This window comes from Hoplias malabaricus, chromosome 3 (assembly GCF_029633855.1).
Source record: "Hoplias malabaricus isolate fHopMal1 chromosome 3, fHopMal1.hap1, whole genome shotgun sequence".
Taxonomy (NCBI): domain Eukaryota; kingdom Metazoa; phylum Chordata; class Actinopteri; order Characiformes; family Erythrinidae; genus Hoplias; species Hoplias malabaricus.
In genome coordinates this window covers 51,006,470-51,033,108 of record NC_089802.1, presented here as the reverse complement: position 1 = coordinate 51,033,108, position 26,639 = coordinate 51,006,470, and the positions used below count along the sequence as shown (strand labels likewise).

At 38.0% G+C, this 26,639-nt stretch overlaps 2 protein-coding genes across 3 annotated transcripts; one reads left to right on the top strand and one right to left on the bottom strand.

Annotated features, from left to right (window-relative positions):
• The first annotated feature begins 3,527 nt into the window (after positions 1 to 3,527).
• On the top strand, positions 3,528 to 6,553 carry cisha (cytokine inducible SH2-containing protein a). Its single transcript, XM_066664913.1, has 3 exons — positions 3,528 to 3,874; positions 4,528 to 4,691; positions 5,205 to 6,553. The coding sequence occupies exons 1-3, from the start codon at positions 3,855 to 3,857 to the stop codon at positions 5,693 to 5,695; spliced, it is 675 nt and encodes a 224-aa protein (XP_066521010.1). The 5' UTR covers positions 3,528 to 3,854; the 3' UTR covers positions 5,696 to 6,553.
• Positions 6,554 to 9,262: 2,709 nt separating this feature from the next.
• On the bottom strand, positions 9,263 to 22,345 carry hemk1 (HemK methyltransferase family member 1). Of its 2 annotated transcripts, none has more exons than XM_066665765.1 (11): positions 22,177 to 22,345; positions 20,616 to 20,792; positions 19,362 to 19,453; positions 18,696 to 18,789; positions 18,401 to 18,532; positions 17,037 to 17,101; positions 16,905 to 16,954; positions 13,654 to 13,759; positions 12,897 to 12,992; positions 11,348 to 11,458; positions 9,263 to 10,049 (listed from the first exon to the last, which is right to left on the bottom strand). In XM_066665765.1, exons 1-11 carry the CDS (start codon positions 22,231 to 22,233, stop codon positions 10,016 to 10,018), a joined length of 1,014 nt encoding a protein of 337 aa, XP_066521862.1. In that variant the 5' UTR covers positions 22,234 to 22,345; the 3' UTR covers positions 9,263 to 10,015. The 2 variants fall into 2 exon arrangements, with proteins under 2 accessions (XP_066521862.1, XP_066521864.1); XM_066665767.1 differs by having other exon boundaries at positions 13,654 to 13,753.
• Between the last annotated feature and the right edge of the window lie 4,294 nt (positions 22,346 to 26,639).

The window sequence follows — 26,639 nt, the reverse complement described above, 5'->3', positions numbered from 1 at the left end:
TGTAAAATGCCAAACTCAGAAAAAAATGTACTGCTAACATGTACTGGTTATGTACTGCTAATTCTAATCTGATTACAGACTGCTCGGTGTAGACGCTACCACTCCATTTGGTTGAGCTTATAATGTTTTACCTACCTTTCAGACTAAGAAATTGTACGATATGTCTACATTTGTATTAGCACATACAATATTAAAATGTATTTTCCCATTGTTATTTATGCACAGTACACCCTTCAAGTGAATGAATTATTCATTAATTATCTGTAACTGCTTATCAGGTCAGTCGCGGTGGGCCCAGAGCCTACCAACCATTGGGCGCAAGGCAGGATCACACCCTAGAGGAGGCGCCAGTCCTTCACAGGGCAACACAGACACACACACACATATTCACTCACACCTACGGACACTTTTGGGTCGCCAACCCACCTACCAACGCGTGTTTTTGGACTGTGGAGGAAACCGGAGCACCCGGAGACGGGAGAGAACACACCAACTCCTCACAGACAGTCACCCAGAGCGGGAATCGAACCCACAACCTCCAGGCCCCTGGAGCTGTGTGACTGCGACACTAACTGCTGCTTTACAGCTCTGGGTCTCCAGTATAGTATTTTTTTTATTTCATAATGCTCAAAATGTTTTCAATGGATGACAAGTCTAGACTAGTTTAGCATTTGAACTCTTTTACTAAAGAACTGTTGTAATCCATGTAGAATTTGCTGAAATAAGCAAGAATTTCACAAAAATATACATTATACAGATGGCATGTTGCTCCAAAACCTGTATATCATTCAGCATTAATGGTCACCAATGCACTGTGTACTACTGCACCATACAAACACAGATGCTGGCTTTTGAACTGTGAGCTTATAACAAGCCGGATGGTCCCCCTCCTCTTGAGCCTTGAGAACGAGGCATGTATAATTTTGAAAAAGAATTTCAAATTTTGATTTGTTAAGCCAGAGGACACTTTTCCACTTCACCTTCATTCATCTTAAAAGAGCTCTGGTCCAGAGCAGGGGGTGGGTTTTCTGTATCCTGTTTATATATGGTTTCTTCTTTGCATTTGTGAGTTTATCTTGCATTTGTGGGGATAAACTGTGTTCACAGACAAAGGTTTTCCAAGATGTTGAGCTAATGCAGTGATTTCCACTACATAATTGTATCTGTTTTTAATGCGGTGTAACTTCAGGCCCATAGATCACAACAAGATAATTGTGGTTTTGGGCCTTGTCACTTGTCATTAGAGATTTCTCTGAAGTCTCTGAATCTTATATTATGTTTTATAGATGATATTCCTAGGTTCTTTAGGATTTCTTTAAGCTAAGAAATGTGATTCTTGAATTGTTGCATTATTTAAACAAGCAGTTTTGTTTAGTGGTGAACTGCTCCCATCTTTTGAGCCTCTCTGAGATGCTCTTTCTGAACCCGGTCATGTCACTGAAATATTGCTATTTATATTTGGGAATCCCACATATTTGGGTATGTAACATATTAAATTTAAAATGGGCATATACTTTTCTTTGTCCAATTTTCAACTAAATAACCTGACGAATTTTAGACACCGTTCATTTTGTACTCCAGATGGCGATAGTAACAACGGTGTTTTATGCAGGCTCTGGGTTATGTACTGCTAATGCTAATCTGATTACAGACTGCTGGGTGTAGACGCTACCACTCCATTTGGTTGAGCATATTAATGTTTTACCTACCTTTCAGACTAAGAAATTGTATGATATATTTAAATTTGTATTAGCACATACAATATTAAAATGTATTTCCCCATTGTTATTTGTGCACAGTACACACTTCAAGTGAATGAATTGTTCATTAATTATCTGTAACTGCTTATCAGGTCAGTCGCGGTGGGCCCAGAGCCTACCAACCATTGGGCGCAGGGCAAGATCACACCCTGAAGGGGGCGCCAGTCCTTCACAGGGCAACACACACTTTCACTCAAACACTCACACCTCTGAACACTTTTGAGTCGCCAATCCATCTACCAACGTGTGTTTTTGGACCGTGGGAGGAAACCCACACACCAACTCCTCACAGAAAGTCACCCGGAGCGGGACTTGAATCCACAACCTCCAGGCCCCTGGAGCTGTGTCACTGACATCACCACGCCGCCCCCATGAATGAATAATTAATTAGTAAATACACTTCCAGTATTGTATCATTTTCATCAAAAGAGGCAAAGAGCACTTGACACTTGGGTAGAAATTGCTCTTTTATTAGCTATATTTTATGGTATTTCGTTAATCTCCCCCATTGAGATTTAGAATTGTATTGTGGACTAACAAGAGAATTGGACCTGCCACTCTTTAACACTTGTCCATGTTGATTTCATTTATTGTAATAAATTTACCTGAAAAAAAAAGAAAAACATATGTTTAGTTTATGTGTTGTGGAATCTATATCTTTATCCTTTTCTGGCAGTGGTTTTACCACAGGTTTCTGTTCAGGGTGAATTTGGATGAATTTTGAGTTATTATGATGTAATGCAATGCAAGGAAGCAGGGGTCATAATGTGTCTTTTGTTTGCTATCCAAACCTCCTGAAGAGCAGACTAATGCTGATAATATTAAAATGTTTTTCTTTCTGTAAAAATCTGTTTGGGAGTACTATTGTTTGTTACAGTGCAGACAACTAATTCATAAACAAATTTTAATTGTAACCGTTTATTTTTCCGCGGCACACACCAAACACGAAGTTCGCGTTACGACGTTTACGACGCAAAACCACTTAAGTTGAAACAAGGCTTTATACAGTAAATGGGAGATGTGTCGTAACCACGAAACATCGTAACTCGGGACTGACGTAACCCGAGGACCTCCTGCATATATATAATTTACATACTCAGTACTTACCTAGTAATTAGCGGGCTGTAATTTATATATATATATATATGTGTGTGTGTGTGTGTAGCTTTTAGATGCTTTAAAAAATCTTACCCTGTGTTTGCTTCACAGTTATCTGTAATTAATATGATTATTTTACTTTAAAAGAACCCACACGGATTTGTTTACTTCTGTAGTGAACCATGCTGTAATCCCGGTGGAATTCCCCTTTAAGCGAGGCGCGAGGATGTGGAGGCGGAGCTACGGAGACGCAGTGCACACTATGATTGGCTGTGAGCGGCTGGACGCTGCGTTTTCCTGGAAAGTTCCGAGAAGGCGTTTGGGCAGAAAGCCACTAACAGCGCAGCGGGGTGAGAGACATACAGACATACAGATAAAGAGAGAGAGAGAGAGAGAGAGAGAGAGAGAGAGAGAGAGAGAGAGAACAGAAAACTATGTCTCTCACTGAGATAAAAAATGTATTTATTAAAAAACAGTGAATCATATACAGAGCAAGTCTGAATGTGTGCCTTAGAAGACAGTGAGGCGTGATTAAATAAATAACACTGGGTGTCTACTGGAAATGATTCAGAGGTGTGTGTGTGTGTGTGTGAGTGTGAGAGAGCGAGATAGAGAGACTGTGCTCGCGTCAGAGGCGTTCTGAGAAGGCTCATTCCTGGAAGTGAGGCGAGATCCGGCAGACAAACCCTACACGGTTTCGTCTGTTCGCCTTTAGGTCATTAACAGGCGGAACGCCGTTCATTCCGACAAGCCTTGTCCAAGTCCTCAGCCGTTTCACGGACAGCTCCTCGTCGGCTTCATTAGTTCGTTGTGAATTGCTTATAACGTCGGACACTTTTATTGATGAGATAAGAACCGAAGATACGGATTAAGACTAAATAAGTGGGCTCACTTTTTCTTTCCTGTTTTGAAGCCACGCTAAACTCTCTCAGCACACCTCCGGATCGGAAAGGAAACTTTAAGATTAAAACTGAGCTTGAGCCTTCAAGAGCAACGATGATTCTCTGTGTTCAAGGGTGAGTTGAGTCCCAACCAGAATGAATGGGAACACTAGCTTTCTTCATTGCTCTGTTCACACATTTCGCCGTTATTGCAGACTTGTCTTAGGGAACTAACAGGCTTATAATAATTTTAATAGATGTTCAACTGTAAAATGAGTGCTTTCTTCACCATCAACATGTTCAATGTATGTTTTCAAAAGCAGATTTACCAGTGCTTATGTACTATTATAGAACATCTACAATCCATTTAATGGTTCCACGAGTGTGGTTCAATTAAGGCAAGAATCATTTGAATACATCGGTAGTTCTATATGGCACCTTAAATGATACCAATATAGTTACCAAACAGCCCTTTTCCAGTACTATATATAACTCTTTTTGCTACGAGTGTTGCCTGTCCCAGATTGAGTTGCCCGTTTGACGCAGTAAATCAATACACAGGGACAGGGTATCCAAGCCCAGAACAAAGGGCTGAACAATAATGCATTGTTCTCTCTAATGTGCTTCTCTGGTAATCCTCTGTGCTTATTTGATTTTTTTTATCCATAGGAACTATGAAAGCAGTAGTGAACAACAATGTCAACCTTCATTATTTTATGAGGCAAAAATATTTTAGGAATTCTATTGGTTTTGATTTGTGGTTTTTTTCCTCATTTCTTTCTGTCTAGTCCAAGAGCACTGTTGCCAGACTCTCAGACTCAGGTGGTTCCTCTTGGGGTGTCAGTCCTATCTTCCTCTTCTCCACGGTGTCTTCACAGCACCACCAATTTATGGGACCACACCAAAGATCTGTGTGCCATTGCCAGCACGTTCTGTTATCTAGACCTTTCAGGTAATGTTTTTTTCATGTTTAGAGTAATGACGCCTTACGTGTCAATAAATATAAAGGCTATTTTATTATTTATTCCACCTGCATTATAAACTCAACATAAATTTGTTACAAATAATATACAGCATTTGAAAGGAAAACTCTTCCTAACCATTAAAACCATGTATAAACTGAGTGTCAGAATGGAGATAAACACATAATAGTTGGCTAAATAATAAATAAATAAATAAATGAGTGTTTATATCCTAATTACTTGGGATTTAAGAGGGAGGGCTACTTATTAATACAGTTCAACTCCACCCAAAGGTGCAAAAGCACGCTGTGTTTCTGAGCTCTGTTACACATTTATGACTTTGGAAAGTAGCTGAGCAGACAAAATGAAAACTGTATAGGGTGTTCTGTATTCCACCGAACTAAGCTGACGTAGGTGTGTAGAGATATTGAAACTGTGGAGGGTGCTTTATTGTCCTATCTCTGATTATTATGTAACTGGGTTTTTGTGCTTATGTTTTGTAGGTTGGTACTGGGGAGCCATCACTGCTGGTGAGGCCCATTCTGTCCTTCAGGGGGCACCGGAGGGTACGTTCCTGGTACGGGATAGCAGCCATCCACTCTACATGCTGACCCTGTCCGTCAAAACAGGCCACGGACCCACCAACGTCCGCATCGAATACAGCCATGGACGCTTCCGTCTGGACTCCAGCTCTCATGCCAGAGCTCGGCTGCTCTCTTTTCCAGACGTGCACAGCCTAGTGCAGCATTATGTGGGCTCCGGGAAAGGACAGGAGGCCTTTGAGGAGGATGAGAAGGAGTCCAAAGTGATTCCTGTGCCAAAGGAATGTGCAGTACTGCTAAAGCTGAAGCGTCCACTTCACCGGCCCCAGGCTTTTCCATCCTTGCAACATCTCACACGCATGGCCATCAACAGACACACAACCAGCCCTGAAAAACTGCCTCTACCAAGAATACTACTCAAGTACCTCCAGGACTACCCTTTCCAACTCTGAAAACCCCATGCAAACACATCCTAGGGTGAAAGAAAATGAGAGTACGATGATGCCATGACATTCAAACTTGCAAGCATTGAAATAGGACAAAAATGCACTTCCAGAAAAAAGAAATGGGACTTTTCCTCCTAGTCCACTGGTGGTTACTTGTAATGTCCTAGAACATTCTCTGCTTTGATTTATAAGTCTAATTTATGCTTTGGCCAACCTTTTTTTTTTTTTTTTATAAGAAAGTTAATTTAGGTTCCAAGAACCGATTGTCAGGAATGGCAATGGAACCCAATGGACATGAAAAATGAAAAATAGACAAGAAAGGATTTTGCCGAGCAATGCCAGTGTTCTAATGAAAGTGGGGACAAGTGTTTTGTTTTCACCAAAAATGTCATTAGACCACAGACTTGGGTGGACTTCATAAAGACAAAGATGTAGAGTTCACAATGGGTTTGTTGCTCCCTGTGTTGTAGCCTTTGCATAGGATCACCTCACATATTTAAGAGCTTTATAGAGAGGCAGTACAGTGTGTGAAGCAGTCAGTGTGCTATACAGCTCAGTACGTGACGGCTTAGAACTGAACAATGTCAAGGCATATTCAGTCATAGCTCTGTCTCTCGTTTTCCTTCCTTTTTACTTTTTTTGTTGTTGTTGAAATACATTATGGTGTATCTGACTATATTAATCAATCCAGATTAATTTATTTATTTGTATCCCCACAATGTGGGTGTTGTATATATTTATGGGCAAATATCCTTTTCATTTTGTAATAAAAAATAACTTTATTGTGCCTTTTTGTGTATTTTCAGTTAATCCAAAATATCTGACAGTAAAAAGACACTTGCAGATTCATAATTCTGAGAACTTAAGAATAACTGTCAGCCTATTAATTAAACCATCTGAACATTGCCTACATTTTTGGTTAAAAAAAAAAAAAGGCCTAAGCACGGAATGACTCTTGATGTCTTTTATTTAAATTAAAGTGTCAACTAAAGTCTTTCTTCTGCTTATTAGGAAATCTTTTTTTAATGTAAACATATGCAAACATTCTTCACTGATAAGTAGTAGGGCAAGTAACGCTACTAAAAATTGTTAATAGCTAATTACATTGTTTTCCACTGGCAGGGCTCAATTAGAGAATAATACTATTTAGGGTGTAATAAGTCATATTTAAATTTTGGGGAAAATTCTATATAAAATTTTTTTTTTCAGATTTATTTTCCCTTAAAAGTTTATCGATTACATGTTTTTGTGTGAACAGAGGCTGAAACATTCTGCGTTGCTGTTCTTGTTTGTATTAAAATAATTAGAGTGATATTTGCTACTTATTATATACTGTGATATTTGCTATTATTAACATTACAACATTTTAGAATTAAGATAATAAAAAATGTGTTTTTGTTTTTAATCTTACACCTTAAAAGCCTTTAAATAGTGTAAATAGTAGGAAGGATTAAAATCCCTAGATGTTTTTGGTTTGTGGTGTGAGGACATATTTAGGTTGAACTTAAAAAAACATTCTGAGGCCGGGTAGCGAAACATGCGGACACATGGAAATATGTAGTGATAAACCAGTCGGAGATTTTTTTTAGACCCGACACAGAGCACTGTGAAAACAACAAAAATGTTCTGGGAATGTGAATGACCTGAAATGCATGAATACATAAGAGAATCAGGCTGAATCCCTTGTCTTCCAGGTACTGGCTTTTCAGTAAATGCACACATGGATGAGTAAATTGGCTTTAAACTCACAGCGCAACAGCAGTACATAGTGCAATCACTATCATAAACACATTTATATGAGGATCATATAAAAGCCATTATATAAACAATACATATATGGGTTAAACTAAATGTACGGCAGAAAACAATCTCTGGGCATGTTTAAGTTATTTTTGGTTGTTTGTTTTATTTTTTCGGAATTTATATACTGGTTTATCACCATTACAAAAATAGCATCTTGCTTATTTATAATATGTCTGGATTTTGTGGCATCCAAAACATTCTACTTTGGAAAAGAATAAACGTAGCAATCAAATTCATAGAAGAGTGGGGGACAATGATGTGTTATTTACCAGAAAGAAAGTCAGAAAGAGGGAATTATAGGGTGATAATTTTCACCCAGAATTTCCAAGAAACAGGAGCAGAGTTTTCCTGAAATTTTATATATCTGAGTGACTCAGGCTTACATAAATGCGCTGGAGATGTAAATATCTGTAGAAAAATAAAGAATAGATTTGAACTCTGTAGCTGCCCAACCTAACAGTTTTTCAGATTAAGAAATGTTCTTTAGGAAAATGACGGATGCTACTAAATTTGATTCACACATAGGACTTGAATTTATATCAGAAATATTAGAACAGTGTTTGGTGTGACACTGCCACAAACTATTAAATGTGAACACGGTCTAACCTACATGGAAGTGACTCACAGTAACAGTTAAACAAGGATATAGTGTACACTTTACACAGTATTGTAGGAAATATGTGCTTTCGTGAGTGTGCGTGTTTGTTCGCTAGCGAGTGAGTGTGCGGCAGGCCGCCAGCTGTTTCGCAGAATGCGAACATTGCTTCCAGGGAGAGACTAGTGCAGCACCGGGAGGGGGAGTTCTCAGAAAAGGCCTCAATAATTACCTTCAGCCTACTGCACCCTGCCACACACACACACACACACACACACAATTGCACTAAATGCAGTCTCACCACAGTAAACCACAGCCACATATATAAACCCACAGCCAGATATGCAAATATCAGAAGCACTGAATTGCAAGGTTGCGAAGAAAAAAAAAAAACAATCACAACAACTGGAGTTGCCAGATAGTCTACCTCAAGATTTCTCAAAAGATTACGAACCTTTTACAAGAATTTTGCATGCCTCTTGAAAAAAGTAAATATTTTTTATTTTATAAATTTTTAATTTAGCAGTCTTTTTAAATTTCATTTCATTTTTTTATTTCAGCTTGCATATAGTAGGGCCCCTATAGGGATTAATTAATTCTGCGTAATTTTCAATGATGTAACAAGTTTCCGACAAGCTTAACAAGATCAAGTAACAGCCACATGAATGTGATTTCCTTTAGAGTGCACCTGTGTGAAATGTTGCTTAGCATGTATGTCTACACTAAAAGAAGTTGCTGGGAGTTGATGGTGAGAATATATGTAAAAGTCAGAAATATGCTGTACAATTAGTACTGTGTTAAATGCATCATTTGTCATATAAAGCAGCCCTGTTTCCTACATTGTAGCATCTTTCTTTTATATATGAAATCTTCAGAAATGTAGCAGTTGGTGTAGATAATAACAATATGATATAAAAACTACAGATGAATCCAGTCTATGGTCCTGGGCTTATTGACTGTGGTTATTGATTATAAATCGATTAATCATGACATTATGTGTGACAGTATATTTGCAGAAACATGCCTTCCATTCCTTTAGAACTTTCAAGAAGTTTCTTTAAGTTGACACAAATGGTGTGTATGAAGAGAAGAATGACAAGAATGGAAGTCAACACACTGGTTTTGTGATGTACTTTCAGAAATACAAATCACACTTTTAAAGTGTAAAGGTCCTTCGTATTTATTTTTCTCCATTCTTGTGTGCGGCCAAAAAAATAATTCATTCTTGACATTTTGTTATAGTTTACAAAAAAAAAGTTTTTTTGTTCCTGTGCCCTTAAGACTGACATTATGTAAAATCATTTGTTCTGATTGGCTACCGTCGTTTAAAACATTAATCCATTCATTGTCTGTAACCGCTTATCCAGTTCACCCTCGCGGTGGGTCTAGAGCCTGCCCGGAATCATTGGGGGCAAGGAAGGAACACTCCCTGGAGGGGGCGCCAGTCCTTCACAGGGCAACACATACTCTCACACACTTACACGTATGGACACTTTTTGAGTTCGCAATCCACCTACCAACGTGAGTTTTGGACCTGGGAGGAAACTGGCACACCCAGAGGAAACCCATGTGGACACGGGGAGAACACACCAACTCCTCACAGACAGTCACCTGGAGCAGGACTTGAACCTGCTGCGCCACCGTGCCTCATTACTTTAACACAGTTCCTCCTAAAGCAACCGTTATAAACTGAATCAGAGGTCTGAAACGCTGTAGTCAGGATCTGCCAAGGGTTTTGGCAGAAGGCCACAGAAACAAATCCTTTATGGCGGCGACTCCATCCGTCCTTTCCATATCAGCTTTCTTCCACGTTATGTACACTCGCCATCTTTGTCTCTCCTATACTTTCTCAACCGGTACCTGAACTCACCCTCTTCCTCTTACACAATCAGTACTTCTCACTGGGAAACACTCTCTTTCACTATACTTCATCTTCTCCTCTGTAGGATGCAGAACCGTGGCCTGTAAAAATATCAGACAACAAAATCAGTGGTGCTCATTAGTACAAATATATACAGGACACGCTTATTTGAGAGATAACATCTAATAAATGTTATGACGTAATGGGGAAATTGTCATTGCAAGGTTTCCCAGAACAAGTGTAATTCCTTTTATATTACCTTGTGGTTTTGGCCAGACAAAGTGTGGCTGTAATTGTCCAGTGGGATCACGCGACTGGTGTGGTATCTGGAATATTACTGTAAGCTAACAAGGCTCAGAAATGGGCCATGAAACATGGTGCAAGCCAAGTCAGCTACAAATGACTTTCATAGGATTGCTTTCTAAAAGGTTAATATTAGATGAAAGGGAGCAAAGTTTCTTTACTTTCAATGCAATTTCCAAGCAATAAAAAAAGAACAGCTGATTTGTTCAAATGATGTAGAAATACACTCACCTCCAATAGCACTGTTACTATTCGTATTATCAGCAGTCAGAACAATCAACTGTTTAATACCTGTTATTATTATTTTTAATATAGACACGAGCAATGTGAAGGTTATTATGTCATATGAAATACAAGTGTGTTTTTTTTTTAAAGTGGATCTGATACTCAGTTATTGAATAGCTGAACACACTTGAAGAAGAATACTATCAGCCACATCTGGGACATTAGCTTACACATTTCCACAATGGCTACCAACATGGTAAATCCATTTAACTGAATGGTCAAAGAACACATTAATAGAAAAATATAGTAGGACACTTTGAAACAGGCACAAAAAACATTCAGCAAAAATCCATATCAGTGTTGTGCCTGTTATCTCCAAATTAGTAAATTTACATGAGGTGGTAAGCGTGAACTTAACATTTAAAGTCTAAGTAACTACATTTTTTTCATATTCATTTAAAGAAATACCCAAACTGTGTAAAGAAGTGCTGTGTTCATTTGATGTAGAAAACTACAAGAAAAACAAAGACAACTGACACATATCCAAAGACGTGTCAGTGTGAGTACTATAAAGTCCTCCAGCACTGGGCTGTGTTCTCTGGAATAATGGAGCTCTGTGCAGTACTGCTGGGTGGAACTGGATTTGCATTTGTTATCCAGGACTAATCTTCTAATACCAGTACCTCATTAATGTTCTTGAGACATTAATATTACTTGTCTACTTGTGTAAGTCCTTCCTCCAGGATTACAGGCTGTTAGGGCAGCTAAGGTGATTAAACCCCAGTGAACATTCATGATTTTAGGAAAAACGTATAAACAGGTGTCTACAAACCTGTGAACACATTGTCAAATGTTTTCTGGTAATTCTGACCTGTTTGTGAGATCACAATGTGTTTCCAAATACTGCAACCCCAGTGCACTCTTCTCTACCAGATGCTTCAGCATGGGAGGGTGGCGGGGATCCACTTCTAAATACACACGTCTGAAAAAGAGGCAGAGATGGGAAATAAACAAACGAAGGAAAGAAGATAAAGCAGAGAGGATGTGTGATGTACAAAACAGATAATATCTCTGTAACAGTAAAAAATTCAAGTCTGGTGGCATTTCTATAAAAGAAAACTAGATTTCAGTTTCAGGATTCACTAGATGTGAGTGATAATGCAGCTCTTTGCCATCCAAATAAGAACATGTATCTCAAAAATAACAACTTTACAGGAGAAGAAAATCTTTTTATTGAAAGTCAATGTAAAACATTTGATTGCAAGTAATGTATGAGCATTTCTATTGGTCTGTTCATTATGAAATGGTGAAGTAGTTAGAGTTATCTTTACACTTGTATAGCGCCTTTCTAGATACCGAAGGACGCTTTACAATCTACACTGCTCAGAACGCTCAGAACACTCAATCCACTCAATCCACACACACACTGGCGACTATAAGTAGTAAAGTAAGTAATAAAAAAAGTAAAGTATAAGTAGAGTAAGTAGTAAAGGAGATACATGTTTTTTACTGGACAGCAAAGATATCTGCAAATATTAGCTATTTATTATTTAACTGAATCATCATGATTGCTACACATACATTTTATGATGTATTATTAAAACTGTCCAATTAGAATTTGGTATCTGAGGTGTCTTAGTAGATTCAGTCAAGTGAGGTCTCCCATGGGATTGGCCTTCAGAAGCTGAACTGGAGGCCTTACATATCAGATTAACAGGTGTGTGTGGGGGGGAGCTGACAAAACGAAACAAACTGAACAGCTGCTGTCATAATATAAGTCACTGCTGTGATAATCAGACAGTCACCAATCCGCTGTCCTTTCCTAGTTACAAGCAGAAACACAAACTTTATCAAAAACTTATGAAAAATCTAGAAAACCCATTTATAATTTTATAATTTAATATAATTTTAGTTTCAATTTTATAATTTCTGTACTAATGCATTTGGTTCACAGTTTCCTCCCATCATATGAAGTTAAGAATTGGCTAGATAGAGACAAAAACAAAGGTAACATATTTACAGTATAAAATGTCTTTAGATTGTGTGTGTGGGGGGGCAGGCACATATACAAAATTAATTTAAAAACATATTTTCAACTTCATGAGTAATTTTTCCTCAAGGCAGACAGACCAACAACACCAATGTCCAGTAATGCAGTGTGAGTGGAGAGCACTACAGAGTAATTACTAGGAGAAAGCCCAGGTCCCAAGAACACTGTTATCTGCTTCCATGTAAGTGTGGAGAAGTATGAGCAGTGTGGATTCCCTGAAGCTCTTAAGAAGTGCTGGGAAAGCTCCTTAGCAAGATTAGAGCATGCTATTTATACTCCACTGCTCTTCGAGGCCACAGACACAAGATCATATTCACTGAGGGAGCAATAGACACACTGCATGACTCCTTTAAAAACAACTCCCTCTTACCCTTCTTCTTTTAGGATTTTAGGTGCTAGAGCTAGAATCTGTCTGATTACTGACAAGCCATCAGAACCTCCGTCCAGTGCCGAGTGGTCTTCAAACCTGTAGGGAACACACACACACACACAGCCAGTGAGACTGAACATATATTTCCTACAAAAGACAAAAACATAAAATGTTTTTCTTAATCAGTGGTGGCGATGTCTAAGCATGAATTTTTAAACCCAAATTTTTTCTTCCGTAGTGTTACGCCAAAAGGGGGCTAATTTTTGAAACTAAAGATTATACCCTCTGCATAATTCCATGTGTTTTATAGTGTTGACCTCTACAACTAGCTGTGGAAATAGTGAATAGTACACTGTTGTTAAAAGCACATATTGAAAATCTGTTTTAATTCTTTATTCTAACATTGTTCCCAATATATAATCTTTACTAATACAGCCTAAGACGTTTATAAAAAGCATAGCGTCATCAAAAATTCTTTAAAAAAAATCGTATTAAATGAAAATCATATACATGCCAGAGATTTGATCTGCACTTATTAAATATCAGCCATTCTGATTATTAATTATACTATTACATAATTTTATAACTGTATAATTCAGTAATATGTGCCTTCTCAATTATATACCGTTTTCTGTTAGTAAGAAATCACATGGCTTCAACTGTAAACTGTTGAACCCAGTGTGTATGTGTGCTGAAAAAATCCAAAAGTTCTCTTTTTCACTTATAAATCCACTGTGCATGTATCTGTGCTCAGTACCTGACTATCTCTTCTTGCAGGGACTCCATATCGTGAGTGAACAGGTAGGGGGGGTTACTAACCAGCACATCAACAAAACTGCAGTCTCTCATTATCACATCTGCGTCTAAGAATAGGACAGACAAACAGACACACACACACACACACACACACACACACACACACACGTTCCTGAAAACAATATCAGCTCCAGCACCCCACTAACACGCCAAGTGGCTCTGAACGCCCTGGCAACATGCTCAGCTTCAGCTCCTCACTAATGGAGGCATTAAGCTGAGACTACAAGAACAGTGTTCAGCAGCCAGAATATCCACTGCAATGGGGAAGTCACTCAGTCAGAGAGTATTTACAAAGAATAAATATGAGCACTGCACTGTCCCGATTCACAAAGAGACTGAGGGAAAATTTACAGCTATTGCTTAATGCTTTCTCAAACCATGTTTTACATATCTAAAGAGATGTATAAGAAAACCTGGAAGATATGAGTCAGAATTTCTTTGGATCTGTCCCTGTTGAAGTGCATACATTGTCAATCAGAGAATATATACACACACACACACACACACACACACACACAGATATTATATTTATTTTCCGTAAATCATATACAAAGCCTGTCTCTAGAAATGCTGGGATTTATAGTAAAATAAAATACATACAATTTTTGTTAATTCTCTTGGACCATTTATTTAACTGACAAAAATACAAAGAACAAATTACCAAAACTAATTATATTTTGTAAATATAACAAAATGATCAATCTGAAGCCTGAGGTACACTCCTGAAAAGTTGGGACAGAGGCATGTTCATCACAGTGTTCTTCTCTTAATGACGCACTTTAAGACACATATCTGGACTGGCAGGTCAGTCAAACACAAAAGCAACCTGTGTTAACATTTTTCTGTAGCATGTGCAGGATGAAGTATGCCATTGTCTTGCTAAAAAAAACATGGCCTTCCCATAGCATGACAATGTTGCACCTTTTGCTCATAATAGCCTGCATGGTCCCTTTTATCTTTGGCATAAAGAACATGATGTCCATTTTCCCCCAAAACAAGGTGAAATGTTGACTCCTCTGATACACATTTTCTCTTTCGGACCATCTGAGATGAGCTCTGGCCCAGAAAACTAGGTGGCATTTCTGCATAGAATAGCTGTATGGCTTTCCTCTTGCATAATAGTTTCAGGTTGCATTTCTTGATGTAGTGGCAGATTGTTAAGTGATAGCATTTTTCCAAAGTACTCCCAAGCCTATGTGGCTATATTTATCAGCATAGCCTGACATTTTTGCAATTTCATCAGAGGGCTTGGAAGTCAAACACATTCAACAGCAGTTTCTGGCCTAGACAGACTGAGATTTCTCCAGATTCCCTAAATCTTTTCACAATATTATGTATATTGTACTTTTCAAGTGAAAAATTGTATTGAATTGTTTGACAGTTCTCTCATGAAGTCTAGCAGAAAATGGTGAGCCATGACTCCCTTTTGCCAGCAAAGACTGATATCTGGGTGAAATATATGCCTTTTATAGCTGCCATATTCACCTGCTTAGTGTAAGATTTCATACACTATAACTGGAATATACTTTTCAATCTCATTTTGCCTCTGGTTCAGATTTATTTATTTTGTATTTACAAAATACTATCAGTTTGGTCAGTGAACACATTGCAGCTTTTGTTTGCTTGAAGCACTTTCTTGAATCACTCTCTTATAAGTTCAGACACACTTGCATTTTTAGATTTGTGTCTGTGTTAATATATTTTCTAGGCATTTTATACAAAATAGAAAAACAGTAATGGTATGTGTGTGCTTGGAAAGTGAATTTTATTACCATCTAGTGGACAAAGGGGACTTCTACCACCTGGTGGTAGCACTGGTTTTTAGTCCATGTCCTGGAGTATTCTGTAAGTTTGTATGCTGCTTTAAAATGCAGAGAAATGTATTAAAATGCATTTGTGTTTGCAATCAGATAATCATTTATACTACAATTAAATGTGAGAAACTGTCTACAGTTTTGTTTTGCGGACCATAAAGAGTTTTTTGTCAAATTATTGCCCTTTTTTGCACTGACTTACACTGAAAAGCTTTGAGAAGTCAAGGCTGCTGATGAGCAGCAATGAATGGAATTATAGTTCATTAAGTAACTTCATTCACAATGTAACTACACTGTATTTAAACTGTTAGCAAACCCGTTTAACACTAGAATAATAATAATGTTTTACATTACAGCTTCTAACCTGTAAAGCTTTTGTGTGTTGACATGACGCTACACATTAAATAACTCACTTGTGAATTTTGTAATGTTGTATGTACACATTTAAGGATGTTATTAAATTTATAGTAATTCCTGGCAGTTGAGCTTCAAGTAAAGTACTTAAATTGTAGTGTTCATTCTGTTCAGCATTTTAAAGTTGTTTACTGTAATACTAAAGTAGTAAATTCACAGTAAACTCCTTGCGCTTGTCTATCAAACACTAACACCCTACTTCATCTTAACTCTATAACCATATAACTCTCTAACCATAGATTCCTAACAATGAACTGCTGATTCACTGACTTCACCTCCTAAATTCATCATCAGACACTTTAATGTACTGCCTTATTCACCGCTGTCTTCCTTTCTATTATTTCTAAAAACATTTAACTTTAACTAATATAAAATATTTCTTTTCATGAAACATTTCAATAAAAGTATACAGTAAACTGTCAGATGTATATCTGTGTCTAGGAGTCAATGCATAATAACATACTGTAGTATAAAAACAGCATGTTATTGAAATATATATATGATATACTGTAAGATTACAGTAACAAAGTACAGCAACATTATTATTGTTATTAAGTAGTTATAGCTGATAAATCTCAGAATTCTGTTTCTGTACTTTTGCATTGTAAAGTGTGATTACAGTACAATTGCTTTTGTGTTACTTGCGACTTATTGCAAAACTCTTTCAATCCTGTATAGATTTAGTACTAGGTCTTCCAATGTGTGTGTGTCCCAAATTCTGTTATCTACTGTAACTGTGTTTCTGTTAAGGTTACAGTGACTTACAAGGGTGTCATGCTCTTACTTTACATGTTTGTACTGTCGGGACGAGGCCAAAACAAGTGGAAACTTTTCCTTGCATAATCCCACAATATTGTAAATAAGTCTGTCTCTCAGCCAATCACCTAATTTGTTTTTCTTTGTAGCTCCACAATACAAATGATTCTTTCTTTATTTTAGGACAAAATAGATATCACACACTTACCCTTCATAATGTCTACATGGTAAACATTCAGCCTGTCATGGAGCCCCAGTCTACAGAGAAAAACACATGTAAGTATATTTAATGAACAGCTCTAATATTCTTATATCCACTCCCTGCAGAGGTGGAAATTACCTGCTTGCGTTTTCCTTCGTTAGACAAACTGCTTCCTGGCTTTGGTCCAATGCAATAGCCTTAAGCTAATATTAAAGACATTAAAAGAATAAATTACAACAAAGTATTACTAACACCCAGCAACTGTGATTTACCCACATCCAGCAATACTATGCATAAGGCTGTTTTGAGATATAAATGTTCTATAGAAAAGATTTTTAACCCCTTTTCAGGGTATTTATTCATGTAATAGTCTTAAAAGTAGAGACTATAGACCCACCGCGATCTACACCTATATAACTCTACACCTTTACCTTCATTCAGTACACACAGATCCATTAATATGCAGTTATGCCAGAATCCGTGGCTTTCTGAATCTGCCCATTTAAGACATTGGAGTTTCACGGCGGAACATTCCCAAGTTGAAATACTCAGCCATGGTGCTGCCTATTTATTCCTTAATGTGTGTTCTATTGTATAAACAACATGTACATGATAACAAGGTTAAAATCTTGATTATCACTCGAGGGTGTCTTTAAAGCCCCTGGGAATCCATTTTGAAATGTTGTGTTTTTTTGTATGATTCTAAACTTGTGTTATGTGAAATGTCCAGCAAAGTTTAAATAAAAAAAACACAAAACAGAAATATGATAAATCTCTCCTCAAAAATGAGCAGTGCTGCTCTCCTCTCAATGTAGAATGGGCATTCTTAAAGTGGGTAATGCTTATGTCACTATTACCCTGACCAATCACAAGGCTACCATAGCCATGCCTCCTCTCTGAGTCAAAGTGACTGGTGAGCTAAAGCTTAGGAGCCATTAGTAAACGAGTTAGCTAACTATCCAGCTATTCACCAAGCTATGGGGTATGGGAGTGAAAGACATAAACAGAGCAAATAGAACACAAAACAATCTAGAATGAACCTGAATGGATTAAGTCAGAGTACAGCAGAGATAGCAGTAACACTTGGTCGCCGTGTTTAATGGCATCTCAAATGAGATAGCCACACTTTTTATTTCAACTTTGCCAAACGTTTCACATAACATTCAAATTTAGAATTATACAAAATAACACAAAATTTCAAAATGGATTCCCAGGGGCTTTAATGCACATTTATCCCAGCTCTCTTCTATTCTGGATTATTCTTGCTTTAGTTTGACAATTTCCACACGTGTAAATACTGTATCAGCTCATGTGGTAATGTAAAAATGTAGTAAAAAGAAAATCTGGAAAGAAAAGCAACCAATTAAAAAACATACATAAAAAAATAAATAAATAAACTAATGGAGATGCTGTGTATTCTCCATACAATTATTATACACAAATTTGCAAGATTTTTTCAAAAGGACTCTGAGTGCATGTTGTGGAGTGTCACTGAGACTGACCTGTGGTATGCTGTGCAGTAAGCTAAGAGAGATAGCACCACTTCCACAGCCAACCTCAAGGCATCGTAAAACAGGCTGAAACCTAATGCTCTGCTTTGCCTGGATATGCTCCAACACCAGGCTAACCAGCTCCTGCAGGCAAACCCACACACACACACACACTCATCGGCACGTATTCACTGATACCTGTATTTTCACACGTTTATACTTATGAGTCACATCCTGTATCTACTAGGAAAAAAAATTGTGAAGTATCATGTGAGTCTTATTTGCTTTTGTGTGTGTGCACACGAACCTCTGTTTCAGGGCGTGGGATAAACACTGGAGGTCTCATCTTCAGAGTCAAGTCCCTGAAGTCCCACTCTTCTATTACATATTGCACTGGCATTCTGAAACACAGCATACACAATCTTCAACACCAGGTATTCAAAAAACTGAATTTACAGTTTCCTCCAATAACCTCAATGTATAACTGGAGCTTATACACCACATGTAAGCACCGAACAACTGCATGCCTATATCAAACACTTCTCAACAATTTAGTTGTTAATTCCTTGCTAACAGACTTGCATATTTGGTTTCTAACAACACACGATTTTCTGCTTTCTACCAAACTGACATATATCAAAAGTTAACAGCAGCAGTCGTCTTAAGATGACAAAATATGTCTAGAACGAGGCATCACATGCTGGTGTCAAACATCCAAAAACACAGAAAACTCTGAATATGGGAAGAAACATGTAACAAATCTACCCTGAAATAGCACACATTCATACTCAGTTGATATACATTTTCAGTTTCCATATCAGAGAAAGTATTACGCTGTAACAGATTCTAGTTTACCATAAAGCTCTTGTTTGTGAGCATCTGGCAAACAATGTTCATCAGTATGTGGTATGATCTAGGCCTGCTGCACTGTGTATGAACTGTAGAACAGCCACAGAAAACTTAGAGCCCGTACCGTGTGAGGCGTTTGGAACAAAGTTTCCACACAATGTGTCTCTGCTCTTCCGTTAGTCTGCCTCTGAGGCTACGCCTCTCCCCAGAGTCCAGCTTTTAGAGGAGATTAGATAGAAAGATAGAGATTAGAAAGAAAGAAGTGAAGGAGAGATGGAATAGGAGAAAGAAAGAAATAGACAGACAGAGATGGCATAGTGTAAGAAAGTGATATTGAAAAAAGAAAGATAAAAAAACAGAAAGTGTGTGTGTGTGTGAGAGAGAGAGAGAGAGAGAGAGAGAGAGAGAGAGATGTTTATGATTAAGAAAACAAGGTGGTGGGGAAACATAATTTGATTCCTAGAAGTTCTTAGACAAATAGGCAGTAACTGTGCAGGAGTGTTTGCGAAGAGAAAGTGTTCCCTCTAGATAACTGCAGTGAGACAAGAATAAACCACACTCTAGTTAAAACATGCACACACACACACACACACACACACACACACACACACATAAAAACACACACCCTGACTTCTCAGTAGTAAATCAGTCCATTTTAATGAACTCAAATGAAATCAGAAAAGTGACTCATAAATAAACTGCCATCAATTAAAGGCAAAGGGACTGCTATTCAAGCATGGGTCGAGTAAATTCACACCCAATCTTACCACACAAAAAGCAAGTATATATCCTTTTATAACACAATACTATTTAGTATAGGAGAGATGGGAAAGTGAGGCCTGGCAGAGATGATGCAACTTAATGTCTGTTGTTGGTGTTTTAAATGTAACACAGCGATAACTGAGAGTTAGTGGAGATGACACTGCTAGGACTTTGAAGAGTGCAGCACAGAAATAGCAAAGAATTGCATCAGTTGGCCATTAGATGGGTCAGCTCTGAATGTGAATAGAATATACACATTCTGTATTTATTCAAGCTCCACAGAGAATCAGGATCTGTAAACGTAGCACAGGAATAGACACTGTTCTGTTGATGCTGTAATTTTGCCTCTGTATCCCTGTCCCCCTGGGTGTTTAACAAAGTAGTTTTTCTCAGTCCGTACACATAGGCCTACTTAAGCCTCAAGTCAAATGATGACCAAATAGAAAACAGCTGAGGGACTATGGGTTTAATTGGCTAACAAACTCATAAATCCCATTTTCTGAGATAGTACTCAGTACTCTTCTTGAGCCACACAAAACAATGACTAGGAACGAAAATAATTGCATAATATCAGACACAGAGACAGAAAAACAGGTGCAAGAGAGAAAAAACTCACAGTTTTCTTCCCAAGAACGTGAGCTATGATGTACCGGCTGGACGATAGCGGTTCGGACACTCCATTCTTCTGGAAGTGTTGAGTCCACAGACAGACAGCCTGCTCTACAGTTACATCGCAGTCCACAGGAGGAACAACAGCACCATCTACAGCGCTGCAGAACACTCTGACCAAAGCCTGGAAAACACACATTCAACACGTGGACATTATTTCTGATGCATGAGCTCAATTATTCATACAGCAAAGTAAGAAAATTAAATATTAGCACAAACAATGCTATTTTAGAGTGCAGTTAGAATATGTGATTTGATTTGAACATTGTACGCCTGTGTTTATAGTTTTTTTTATTTCCTTTCTTTTAAAATGTCTGTAAAGTTCTTGGAAATGCCTGATAAACATGAATGTGTCTTGACAGCACTTTGAAGTGAATCCTGTAATCAGTTATTATATCAAATAAAGTAATAAGTAATATAATAACTGTAGCACACAAAACCTCTACACTCATTGTCCAGGTAAGTTTTGTTGATAATTATTTTGGAAAAGATAAACCATCATATATTTTATATCCATGAAACATAAACTGACATATGTCAGGCCTTTGCTTTGATGTATTCTTTGTTCATGGAAACTGACATTTATTTTCAGAAATCTAGTATCCCAAATGATTAGTATATACGAAGGTGTTCATACATCTCTAATTTAAAACACGCAATCACAATCATGGGAATGTGGGCAATGACACTCTTCACAAGGAAGGTAAGCCACAAAAAGTCATTGCCCAACTGCAGGGTCTTCACAGAGTGCTGTATCACAGCATATTTATGGAAAGTTGACTGGAAGTGGGAGATACAACAGGGATGAGAGGACCGTCAAGAAAAGTTGATTTAAGGATTTGAGAGGAACTAACTGATCCAAGGTGAATGAACTCCTTTGAAGGTTCTGCAGTGTGTGACGGCTTGGAGTGCAAGTTCATCTGCTAATGTCCAGTGTTTTATCAAATCCGTTGTCAATGTAGCAGGGTTTTTTATGAGCTACATGCCATACTTAATTATTTGAGATGCATATGATGAAGAACTAGAAGACGACCAACACAAACTCTGCAGCAACATATCAGCTACTATCTCTGACTTTACATCTAAAAGGCAGTCCAACCAATAGATGTGGATGAAAAAAGTAGACAGTGGGGGGGCACAGTTCAATACTCTATCAAAAACACTGCTGTGTCTCATCCACTGCAGTATTGTGGAACATACACCGCCCATGATCATTGAAGAACAAGGTGAAGGGGCTAAGAAGTATAGCAAAAGATGGACTGTACTCTGCAATTTTTGAACTACAAGAGCATGGTAAGTATAGCTGATAAAATGGAAAAAGAGTGCTGAATAAACCCACATTTTTAATATGTCCCATGCCCTGTCAGAAATAGGTTTAATGGTGTATTATTTTAGTATTTTCTTACCATGCGTTAATGCTTTAAAATGTAAGACACTAATTGACAGATTTCTTCTCCGCAAGACCCTCACGTAAAGTCAGTGCTGCAGCTGCCCCTCACTGTTCTTACCTGCCCAGCGACGCCTCCTCTGAGCCGGGGAATAACACCTTTAAACACGCAATTCATTTCCAATAACTCTTTATTAGTTTTTAGAATACTACCCTAACCCCAGTACATATATATTCACTTATTCACTCACTCACTCACTCTCACAGCTCACACTCATTCCATGCGGTTCGTTGACATTGTAAACGCGGAAACAGTATGAATCAAACTTCAAAATAAGAGCATGTATGCACATTTTTCAAATGTGGGATTGAAAAACCAAACAAACAAACAAACAAAAAAACAACATAATTATCCCAAACCTACGCTCTCTCTCTCTCTCTCTCTCTCTCTCTCTCTCACACACACACACACACACACACACACACACACATACCATCTGAGGCCTTACAATAAAGGGCAGCCAGTTAATGCAGTCTGTTTGTTCCAATAAACAAAAGAGGTAGGGAAACAAGCTGTAATGAAAACGCACAGTAGAAAAGAATTACAGTACATTACCCTGCCCCAGATAAAAAAATCCTCTTGCATAAACCGATAATAACACGAGGGGGCGCCACATCTTCTTTATATTTTCGCATGAATCACAGAAATGCCATCACTTTTCAAGCGTGTACGAATGTATCGGCGGACACTTCAGCTTGTGTATGTGTGAACTGAAGAAAAATCAAGACAAGTGAGAATATGTGGCTTAATAAAAGGTCACATAACCCCATCAGCCAAAGTTACCCTTTACTATCAAAAATGGGTTAAGAGAGCGATTGTGGGGAACGGAAGAGCGAGGACCGCCTGGTAGCCCAGCTGGTAAAGCATAAATACCAAGCCATTTCTGGCCTTCTCAGTCAAGGCCAGATGAACAAAGACAGAGTGAGTATTTTCCCCCTATTCATTTACGACATCGCCTGCTGAAGAATGACACTGGCCATTGCTTTACTGGAGAATGGGGCCTAGGTTTATGTGGAAAACAACATGTTTCAGAGCTTGTACACAGCTGGATATCCAAACTTTCTTTTTAAAATAAGGGTATTAGAGGGTTTGTTCACCTCTTGCTCCTGAAATGGATTAAGTAGAAATGAGATCAGATAAAATAGATATTTTAAAATTGCTGTGAGGATTTGATTGCATTGAGCTACAGGTCTGGTCCTTCACTGGCTGAAGTTTATCACTACAAAAAATACTGTTCCTCAGCACAGAAGCCCAGTTTTGGGGCCTTATTTCTCTGTTTAACATGAAAGGTCATGGTCACCTCACACTTGTGTGGCTGCACCACAGTTTTTATGTAGATTAATACAATCACTGACAGTAGTCAGTAATTAGGCACCTTAAAATAGCCAAAGTAATTAGACGTGTAGAGCTATGGAACGCTACAAACTGGGCATTTATCTCAATGTTAAGTTCTCGATAAAGTGGGTGCCTGCTAACGCAACTGTGCCTGTGAAGGAAAAGCATGAAAAGAAGCAGATTGGCTGGCAAGCTTGAGCTGATCATGTGTTTGAGAGAAAATGCTCTGCAGGCCAGATGGTACTGATTGTTGCTGTGTACTGGAGGGGATACAGAGTTCAAGTCTGAGTCTTTCTAAATGTCTCCACAATTCCTCCTATAGTTCTGTGTTTACCCTCAAACACATCACCCAGTCACTCAGCCGAAACACACAGTGGAAGCTAAGATTAAAAAAGCTTGAAAGGCAGAAATGAAGGAAGGAAGGAAGGAAGGAAGCCCCCCCAATAAGACTTATGTTTTAGAAAGACCAGAGGAAATGAAAAATAAAACAGCTTGAAAATGAGAAATACAGCGAGAGACTTTACCCATTAAATTCAAATCAGGATTTGAAGAGCAATTTCTACATTAAAACAAATCAAAGAAAACAAACTTTAAAAAGGAGAACATTTTAACTTTAAAGGCAAGATAAAGTGCTTAAACACACACAAACAATCATACAGCCTTAGTACGCTTGTGATATTGACAGATACAAAACTTAGCCGGTGGGGCTCCAGAAACTGATAAAGAGAGAGAGGAAAAGCTCTAGAAACTGAAAAAGAAATGAGAGAGAGAGAGAGAGAGGAAAAGAAACTGACAAAGAAATAACACAGGTTAAGGGAGTAGAAAGGAAAAGAAAGCTGAGGAAGAAAGGCACAGGGCACATATAAGGAGTGCAGAGTTTATTTGACATGCATTTCTCCCAGAGGCGTGCCTGTGTTTAATAGCTCACAGTGTGTTTGTAATTACAGTCACAGAAACTGGCCGACGCTCGCGAGCCTAAGTGAACTTGTGCTGGTATGCTGGCCCAGAGCAGACTACTACACACAACTTTCCAAACCAGCAATTTACTTTTGAAAAAAAAAAAAAAAAAAACAAGGAGAAAGAGCACTTTCACGTGATTGTGTGGTGCTCTCTCACTACTGATTACATTGTGCATGATGGAAGAGCAGGGAAATTGAGGTAAAATGCAATGTAAGGCTGAAATTTAAAGACTGATAAGACAATCATGGACACACATGCAGTGTACACATTACAGCAAAACACTATTAGTGCTAATTGTTTGAGTAGGTTCCATGAGGCCTCGACTTAAATAAGACTTCATTGCTTTCATATATATGTCAACACCACTGTAAAAATAACATTACATTTCTCTAGAGTGCACCACTGAGCTGCACTGTGGTACAGCATTTAATGTCACTGCTACACATCTCCAGAGTCTCACCTCTTTTTTTCTTTCTCTCTCTCTCTCTCTCTCTGTAATATATATATCTGTGTGAAGTTGTGTTCTCCCTGTGTTTGCGTGGGTGTCCTCCTACAGTCCCAAACCACATTACTAGGTCAACTGGAAACATACTGTGAATGTGTGAGTTACTGGCTTAGCGTATGTTGCACTGTGATAGACTGGTGCCTTGTTGGTTGTCTTTCCCTGCCTTGTGTTGGTACCTCCCTATTGAATAACTGATGTGTGGTGAACATACAAGAGCAGACTTGAGACCATCACATCATTCAGTTGCACATCGGTCGTGTTCCAGTAGTGTTCCAGTAGAATATAAAAATGGTTTGGGTGTTTAGAAAAGCAGCATGTACACGTAATAAAAATAAAAAAGTAACATTTCACATAAGCTTACTCTGATTTAATAATGTTATTGTCAAAAATTGATTTATGAAGTGTTTAAATGACCTATTAATGGTGACACACAAAAATGTACATGAAACATAAAATTAATTGAACTATTCTTAGAACAAAACATTTTCAGCATTGGAGAGACTGTGTGGAATAATTTTCTTTGTGTTACTGTGTTTACAGAGGGCCTGTCTACCTTACCTTGGTAGAACTTATATCTCAGAAACTCTCAGAAATACACCCATAATCAAATATTCAAAAATGAATCTGGAATTGGTTTTAAGTTGAAATAGCCCTCAGAAGAACATGAGCGGATAAAAACACATGGAAGTTTCTCTTTTTGGAGATGAGTCATAATTCCTGTGACAGACAGCTTCATGAAGAGGCTTTGAAGCAGAGGGAGAGGTGTGTTATGGCTTGCACGGCTGATAACATCTGTGAGTTAGTGATGCACAAATCTCATCTGAATCGCACCAAGGGACACAACAGAAAAGACTGTTGACTCCACAAGCGCTGCTTATACAACATGCTTTTTTTTTTTTTTTTTTTTTTTTTTTTTTAAAAAGAGTGATGGGAATTCTTTCATTTGTCTTTTCATAAGCTTTGAAGAAAAGCACAATCACCCAGTGGTCTAAAGTAATGACTTTGACCTGAACTGGGGCCTATCCCTTAACTCATCTCTTAGCAGCCCTTGAGAAGCAATAAGAATAGCTTTTACTTACAAAAAAATAGCCATAACAAAAGCACACGTGACACAATGAAACCCATAGGGCTCAACTATATATTCCCATAAAGCCAGAGTGTGGAGTAATGACTTCTCCAGGCCTTCTCTCTGTGGAATCATTAACCACCACAAGAGCTTATGTGGAGGTGAAACCTATCACATTAGGCTTTAAACAGATTTGTTTTGCAGATCTAAGTACATTATTACTTTGTTCATGTTGTGCAGACTAGAACATAAGTAGTGAATCCTTATTCTGTATCATGTTGTCCAAGCAGCCTAAATCATACCAGTATTCTAAGCAAGGCTTTATCTTCATAGAAGAACACAAGAATAATGATCAAGGAAGGAGCTATGGTGTTGATTTATGGATCAGCGCAGTGTGCTTGACCTCCACTTGGAAATGTGTTAGCTGCATTCATTTTACACTGACACATGGCACTTGAACTTTTATAGCTCATTGCCAGATGAGCACATTAAAAAAAGAAAAGTATACAGTATGTTATGTTGGTATATTATACACACAGGCCGCATGGTTTGTGTATGTACTATGGTTGGGTTGTAGCTTACATAAATATTTCACCTGTGTTTATGTCCATTCTTGTTTTCGACATTTCTAACTGTCCGTAAGCCCTTTAAAACACT